The 8,724-nt window shown below is 39.8% G+C and overlaps 1 protein-coding gene across 1 annotated transcript; it reads left to right on the top strand.

The window, feature by feature from the left end:
- The first annotated feature begins 2,048 nt into the window (after nt 1–2,048).
- Nucleotides 2,049–5,358, top strand: LOC100700480 (GTPase IMAP family member 4-like). Its single transcript, XM_019346506.2, has 2 exons — nt 2,049–2,390; nt 3,567–5,358. The coding sequence occupies exons 1-2, from the start codon at nt 2,378–2,380 to the stop codon at nt 4,538–4,540; spliced, it is 987 nt and encodes a 328-aa protein (XP_019202051.1). The 5' UTR covers nt 2,049–2,377; the 3' UTR covers nt 4,541–5,358.
- The last annotated feature ends 3,366 nt before the right edge of the window (nt 5,359–8,724 follow it).

Genomic DNA, 8,724 nt, shown 5'->3' with positions numbered 1-8,724 from the left:
GATTTTTATTTTTATTCAGTTGTTGGTTTGAAAAACACAAATAAACATTAAAAAAAGATAAGTTCAGTTTCATTTTGTTTAAGTATTTGATTTAACTGTTTCTGGTTTGACTTAGGCACTAAAACACCTGTCAGGTCATCACAGACCCATTTTACACCTATGTTCATTAAGGAATTTGGATAAGCTCATAACAGAGAGCTGCACAACCAACATGCATGTATGAAGCCAAATTAGACAGGTAACATCCTCTACATTTTCAACTGATAATAAACAACACCTAATCCAGGGGTGTCCAACTCCAGTCCTCAGGGGCCATGTCCTGCAGGTTTTAGATATCACCCAGGGTCAAAACACCTGAATCAATTCATGTCAGTTGAATTGAATTGTTCTCACAGTCCTCAGCCATGCCTTGAACTAACACTGGCACATGTGTTAGTTCAGTCTAACACATGTGCCAGTGAACCATTAAACGTCTGTAAAACTCTGCAGTTATGAAACATAACTTTAATTTGAGCCAAACCGATTTGCTCAGTTGTAAATAAAACAGCGAAGTAAACGTGACCCGACAGACAAAACCTGAGTGAATTAAGTCCAGCGTTTAACCACTGAGAGCTAAAACTCAGGTGAGGTTTCAAAGCTGTGTGCAGATTGGACATCAGCTGCCGATAAAGTGGGTTCGCCTATAAAGTCCTCTGTAAGGAAACAAGCTCCAGCAGCTCTGCGCTCGGGAAAAATACTATATTTACTTATGTTGTGCAGAAAAATGCGCTGACATTGCGTTATATCAAGCACCGGCTGCCCAGTTAAACTGTGACTATCACCAGGTAACGTGGGCGTGTTTCTTGAATTAGCAGCAGGTGTTAAACAGCTGACAGGTGAGGAGGACGCATGCAGGTAAACTGAGGGCCTGCTGAGCTGATCGCTGGTGTCCTGAGAAACATGTCAGCTCGTTCTTTATGTTACAGAAGCACAGAGACACAAGACCAGGCGGAAAGAGACGATCGTTCGGTGAAAATGCGAATCTGCGAATGCAACATGTGGAACACGGAGAGTGGAATATGTAAACAAACCGGTTGACGTAACCCCCTCGGTGCACTCTGCATGCTGACTGTTAGCAGAGCTACTGAAATCTCTGAAAACATCTGAGCACTTTTGCAAACATGTTCTATGCTGACAACCTGACCAGACATGTGAAGATTACGGCGTGACATTCGCGGCTAAAACACTGTTAAAAGTGTAGTTGGTGACAGAAAAACGGGGTATTTTAAAACTACACCACCACCATTGCTGCCTGTGACTTGAAACGCATTCTGGGATACCTGGCTGCCTCAAGTCTACAGAAGCAATCGATTATCTAGGATCGACCTGTTTTGACTTACATTGCACGGCAACCAATCAAATGTTAGAGAAGCTGCACGGGCAGCGTTAACCCCGCCCCGTGAGTTTGATGGGTGAGGCTGACAGATAAAATTAATTCATGATGAGAGCCAGGCGCCAGGACTGCCAAAATGAAATAAATAAATATATCATTAAATAATTAATTAAATGTGTCAATAATTTATTAAAATGTGAAATACATAAATAATTAATTAAATGTGTCAATAATTAATTAATTACATGTGTCATAACTATTTATTTAATTAATTAATTCCCATTTTAATTAATTATTGCCACATTTAATTAATTATTTAATGGTGTATTTAAGTAATTCATTATAGCAGTCCTGGCGTTCCATATACTTCACATATTTACTATGTAATCATATATACTCATATATGCACATTTATACTGGAGTGTTTTATATATTGGAATCACATGTTAAGCATTTAACATACATGTTCAAATCACAAGAGCCATATATTTAAGTCAAATATTATCTACAATTATATTAATAAAGTTTGTGCCACTTGTTAAATGAGCACATGTGGACCAATACTGTTTGAAAATCTAGTAATCAGGATGAATAAGTAACCTTTGATTGTGTTATGGCCAACGGTGAACTTAGGGTTAATTCAACTTGGCACTGCTAAGTATGCACCTGGGACTCTCTCTCTGCACGTCTCCTATAGCCGATATGGTAAACAAACAAGGCCCCGCTGAGGATTCACCTGGGATTCTGTTTTCTCGCTTCAGTTACCCGAAGTCTAGAAAAACCTTTCCTTATCAAATATAGTAGCCTACGAATGAAAAACATGCTAGCTCTTGTTTAGAACTGAGTTTGCTTTCATTCATAGCGATTAAAACTGGTCTAACCAATCTAACGGCATGAGGGGGTGTGGCTCAGTACTGAAACTATTTATGAAACTGCACAAAGCAAAGCAGCAGAAAGTTTCTGAACTTCAGCAGCATTAGAAACTCTGCGCAGTACAACCCAAACATGGCAGGCAACAGTAAGTGATTACAGCATGGAGTTACATTTTACCCACATTTGGTGCTTTAACTTGAACTGTGAATATAAATTATGTATGATGTTAGTATTAGATCAGGATAAAGTGAAAGTAGAAAGCATCTTGTGCCTCATCTTATTCAAAGGCAACCAGTTGTATTAAATTCCCGAAACTGTAAGTGAACTGCAGTCATCATTATGTTGGTGTGTGTGCTAATTAACTGGTCCATTTTGGCCATATTGTAGAAGTTCATTATCAGTCACTTTGCACCATCAGAGGATGAAGCTGACTGGTTACAGTCGGGGTTAAAGTTGGGTTATTCCTATTCTTTCTTTTTTTTCTAGCAATAACAGCAGTAAGAAAAATCATGTTAGCTAGCTGCACGTCAGCTATGGTGCATGAATCTGGTGATGGTTAGTTTATAATATCAACTGATAAATTCTGTGAAATTTCAAATTGGCCATCTGAGTTGTCAAATGATCTTCAGGAATTTCCTTACAGCATTTTTCTGCATGAGACGGCATATAGTTCAATGTAATGTAATGTTGATCAATATTAGCTAATATTATCCAGGAGAAAGACAGCTCCGTGTCAGATTTGATCCTAAAAGCAATCTCTCCATCAATCAAACATCCCGTTCTAACCACCAACCCAGAATATGTCATTTTATTTTTATTCAATTGTCCTTCAAAGTTTTGGAAATCAATGAAAAAAGAAAATAATTCTTCCTGACACACATCAACAAATAGAAAAAAGAATCTTCCCATTGAATTTTTTTTTTTTTTGGTGATTTCCTTCCTCGTTGGAGCTAAAAGTGGCCACCCAGACTGTCCTCCATTTAGGACATCAGGAATTAGTAGAGTAGCTCAAATAAGTTATGGACATGAATGAACAGGCTGGTTCTCAGGTGGATATGGTAGAATGTTGGATTTTATTGATTGATTGATTGATTTTGTTTCTGGGTCTTAGATAAGTTCGGGTACTGCATAATCTGTTCACTTATACCTATTAGACTAGGTTATACAGAACAAAGTATTTGAATGGATCGATGTAAATATTTTGGGGATTTTTTTACCATTCATTGCCACAGTTATATCAAAAAGAAATATACCTATATTGTAATGTAGTTTAATTCTTCAGAGTTATAGAACTCTCTAAAATGCAGATCTTTGTCCACAGAGCCCATCAGGAGAAATGATGAAGTTTTGAGGATTGTAATGGTGGGGAAGACTGGCAGTGGGAAGAGCGCCACAGGAAACACCATTCTGGGACCAGACTTCTTAACATCTAGGTTCAGTTCTAAGTCGATAACTGTTCACTGTTCTAAAGCTGAAGCTGTGGTGGATGGGCAGAAGGTTGCAGTCATTGACACCCCAGGCCTCTTTGACACCACCTTCGGCATGGATAAAGCAGCTAAAGATTTTTCCCAGTACATCGGTTATGCTTCTCCTGGACCTCACATCTTTCTGGTGGTCATCAGGTTGGGCAGATACACTGAAGAGGAAATGCTGACGGTTCAGAAAATTCAAGAAGCCTTTGGCCAGGCAGCAGACAAATACAGCATGGTTCTCTTTACTGGTGGGGATCAACTTGAGGACACGTCTATAGAGGAGTTCTTGGGGGGAAACTTAGAGCTGCAGGAACTCGTGGCCAGATGTAATGGCCAGTACCACGTCTTCAATAACAAGAAGAAGGACCGAGCTCAGGTCACCGAGTTGGTCATGAAGATCAGATGTATAGTTCAGAAGAATGGAGGAAGCCACTATACCAATGAGATGTTCCAAAAGGCCGAGAGAGAAATCGAGGAGGAGAAACAACGAGTCCTGAAAGAGAAAGAGGAGCAAATACGCAGAGAAAGAGAAGAACTGGAGAAGAAAATCCAGGAAAAATATGAGAAAGAGATGAAGAAAATCACTGAACAACTCCAGAATGAGAGACAGAGGGAAAGGAAAGAGAGAGAGGAGGAAAGGAAGAGGGAGACTGTGGAGAGGCAAAGGCAGCTTCAAGACATGAGAACATTACAGGAACAGCATCAAAGACAAGCTGCAGAGGCCCAACGAAGACTATGGGAAGCCCAACAACAAAGGGCCAGACATGAAGCTGAAATTGTTGTGAAAACATGTAGAAAAGTGAGCAAGTGTTTTATAATGTGATTTATTCAGTGAAAGCCACTCTGTGGTCTTAGTGGAGTAAATAATGTCAGTCAGTGTCATGGTAACCAAATTCACACATTAGGAAATTCTAATCATCTGAGTATCTGAGTCAATTAAACTGGAATATCAGTCATTTAACATGAATGCCACATCAAACGTGTGACACTGTAAAGTCTGTAAACGGCTCTGTGGATGTGAGTTTGGAGTCTAAAACTGTTGCTGCTGAATGAAGGTAAAGAGAAGAAGACGCCTAACCCATCCATGTACCAACAACATTACTGTAATGAGGGGTTTTATAGCCACTAGACTTCTTCATGAAAGCTTTTAAAATCACAGATTTCAGCTAGCTGTTGTTATTCCAGTATTTACGTTTGTCCAGATGTTCCAAGAGTTTGTCAGGTACATGTTATGTTAAATCTCCAGTGATTTATTATCAAATTTATACTCAGGTGAGTCTAACTGAAGTCTGTACTGTATCAATAAAGCTGAGCTGTGATCTCTTGTCGTGGATGTTTCAGATAAAACCCAAACAGTCAGACAGAATCAGTAATCCTGTGTAAACATCGAGCTGTGGTTAAACATCTGTTTTCCTGTAAGTTGATCACCACACTGAACAGTTTCCTCTTAATGATCAGTGAGATAGGTGTGACGGATACTTAGACTCCAGAAAATAGAGCTGATACAACGTTTTACCTTCAGTTTTATGAATGAAGCTGCAGTTCAGTCAGTGTCCACATGGAGGAGCCAGAGCTCTGCACTACCACCACACGTCAACACACTCAACACATTCATCAAAACTTTAAAACACCCAAATAATTCTGCCCCCCCTTTAAACAGAAAGACAGCAGCGGTGTTCCCAGCATGCTCAGTGCTCAGACGCTAGGACAGGGGAGAGACCATTTCTGTTGGTACTGCTTTGTGCTGTTACTTGTATTATTTAGTTTATTTTTATTCCTTATTTCATTTTATCCTGCCTCCCCAGTCTATTCACTGAGGCCTGTCTCACTCACAGCTCATCACATGGGGTATCTTTAGCCCTCTGTGGTGTAGGCCATCACTGATGATAAGCAGCACCTAATCCCTCATGCTGTGGTATCAGGATATGTGATCTGAGCTTCTGAGAACTGTTTCTCAAAAATAAAATAAAGCTGAAAGTGCCACACATCAGAAGTATTTTCTAATACTCCAGAACATACAGGGTTACATGTGAGGGTTAACGTTTTGGGGGAATATATTTTAAATCAAACCTCTACTTTTTAGTAAACCTAACAAAGTCATTTTATTGCCTAAAGAAACTGAATCTAGCGGCCAAAGTGAAACAGGTGATAAGCTGTTATCTTACAGTCATCCAGGAGTGTTCTGATTGAGCCTCGCTGAGCGGCACCTTTATATCCTCTTTGTCATAAACATTAGGTATGTCTTCATTATAGCCATCCCATAATTTTTATAGTTGGAGTGCACTGAACGTTTTATAAAAATCAGTTGAAATTTCACTTCAGTGATGTTCAGATGGTGTTACAATCCCTTATCCAGTCAGTGCAGTAATGTTAATGTTAACTGTGGTCAGTACAGACACACTTTCACTTCATATTAAACCAAATGGGAACAAATTTAGAGGTTACAAAACATTTAAGCATGGTTTCATGGAAAAATCTGAGGTCCAGTATGTTTCATGACTTGACCACATATTCTTTTTAAGATGTCAGTCAGCTTTAAAATGCTGTTATAACATTAATCTAAAGCAAAGTAGGTAGTTTACCAATCTCAGCCAAATAATGACTAAGAAATCCTGAGTGTATTAACTTAATATCACAGCTCAGATTAGCTGTTAACTATCTGAAGCTGAAGGCATCAAAAGAGGTAACCCTAACCTGATAAGAGAGGCAGAGCAGACTTTTTGGGAAAACATGAATAATTTTTGGTTTGTGTCAGTTTGAAGGTTAAAACTATAGTTTTGTTCATTAAACAGATCCTTGTGGACTGTGTGTGTGTTGTATTTGTTTTTCTTCTAGTCTTGGTTTTGACTCTTGTACATGTTAGTAAGGATTTCTGTTGCTCTCACAGTCAGTGTTGCTGGTTTCTCTCTCTGAACATGAGTGGTTTGGAGGAAGAGAAGGATAGAGCAGAGTCTCCATGAACCAGCTTCAGTCTCTGGAGAGTGACTTGTCCAGAGATCTTCCTCCAGTCTTCAGTCATGAACCTGGACTTCCAGAGACGAAGTAAGAGCCTGTTTCTGCTGTGAGCTGAGCTGAAGATGATTCATGTAACAGGAAGGAAAATGCTGCTGTGACTGTTAGATTAGCTTAACTGATCATGACATAAAAAAGATCAAACCTATGAAACACTCGGGACAGTCAGTGGAGCTGAGTCCTCAAATCCTCTGATCAATATTTGTATTATTTCAAAGACTTCACTGATCTTTAACAGAGAGTCCACACAACATTTTTACAATTTAATACAAATAAAAATAAGTATAATTAAGACACATTACACATGGTCATTGTCAAGAGATTTATTCTAAATGACACTTCTTCAGCTGAGAGTCTAAGAGTGAAGAGACACACACTGTAGATCTTTACTTGCAAGGGCGGTCACAGAACACTCACAACAGAGTGGGGGCCCTGTGATCAGCGTTCTGTTCTTGCACTTGTCTTTATTTATATGCAAAAATAATACAACAGTGAATACGTCTATTCATAGGCAGAGGAAAGTTAGTGCGTAGGGAGTGAAGATAAGAGTGGTTTAGGTGTATGCGTGTGTGTTGTGAGATTCAGAAGGACGCAGCCTCTCTTCTTGTTAGGGAGCGCAGATAAAAGTGTCCAGCTCTTCCTCTTCCTGGCAGGAGTGAAATAATAACAGCTTATTCAGCTGTGAGAAAGAATTTATAAAACAGTCCTGTAGTGGACAACAGTCTAAGTCATCAAAAGGTCATCATACAGTATTCTATCATATGCAAACTTATATCATTAAAAGCTTATACTGACTACTAAGTACAATTTTCCATTGACATTCCCTCCTGTTGTCAGTATAACTTTCAAGTGAGATATCAGTATGTAACATCTTGTTGTACATTTTCTGTCACATCATCATTAATCACACAAAGTCTTCATGTTCCAACAGGTCGGGGTCATCATCATCATCATTTGTCACGGCTATGTATGCAGCAACAGTGGAAACAATTATACGGTTAATCATGAGTTTTAGACATGGCAGTATACATGTTACAAAAACACAAAATAAAAGTAAAAATACAAAAAGGGATAAATAGAATAAATAAGAATAAGAATACAAAGGAATTGCAAGTATTTCAAGTATTTCAAGTATTGAAGTCTATTGCACCGTTGGTTTTTAACAAAAAGTATTACACAGTGAAAAGGCAGTAGTAGTCTTTTTAGCAGTCACTTGTATTATTTACATAGTCCTGATTTTGGGCCTGCTGGATCTGTCTCAAGGTGTTCAGGGCATCAGTCATGTTTGATGAGTGTACATTGTCTGATGTGTGTGTGTGTCATTTCTCACTCAATCAACAAGTGCACGTCTGTTCAGGTGTGTGTTTCTCTTCATTCTGAGTCAGTGTGTGTAGATGTGTATGTTTGTGTATGTTGGCGTGTTTATCACTTTCCTGTTCTGGTGTTTTGGGTAAACCACGGCCTGAAGCGTGCCCTGGGGTCCTGCCCTCCTCCTTTTCAGTCCGGTTGCGACCATTGCTGCTGCTGCTCATAGTTCAGTCTGTCCTGGTCCTGGCCCCAATTGGGGCAGTCCTTTCTCCAGTGTCCATGCTCACCACAGGTGAAACCTGCATCTTCTTCTGTGTTTTGTCCATTCTGAGGTGCCTTTTGACCTCAGTTGCTCCTCCTGTCTCTGGCACGCCCTTTCTTCTGCTGCCCGATCATCCGTGTTGGTCCGTCACTGTCCTGTACAGTGTTAATGCAGAGTTATCAAGGTCAGCATTCTTTTGCTCGGCCTTACTTTTCATTCGGGCTTAATGGGCGTCTCGTCACAGCTCTGTCAGCTGAAGCTGTCTGGAAATCTCCCCCGTGTAGTGAAACGGGCCTTGGATTTAACGCTCTCCGTTTCTGCTGCATGAGATCGCTTTCCTGTAGCACTGTTGACATTTTTAGATTGTTGTTATGGGTCCAGCTGCTGCAGCATTTGGTCAGGGTCAGAGATGGTAGAGGGGAGAG

The sequence above is a fragment of the Oreochromis niloticus genome, linkage group LG17 (genome assembly GCF_001858045.2).
Source record: "Oreochromis niloticus isolate F11D_XX linkage group LG17, O_niloticus_UMD_NMBU, whole genome shotgun sequence".
NCBI lineage: Eukaryota > Metazoa > Chordata > Actinopteri > Cichliformes > Cichlidae > Oreochromis > Oreochromis niloticus.
This window is presented reverse-complemented; position numbering and strand designations above follow the sequence as displayed.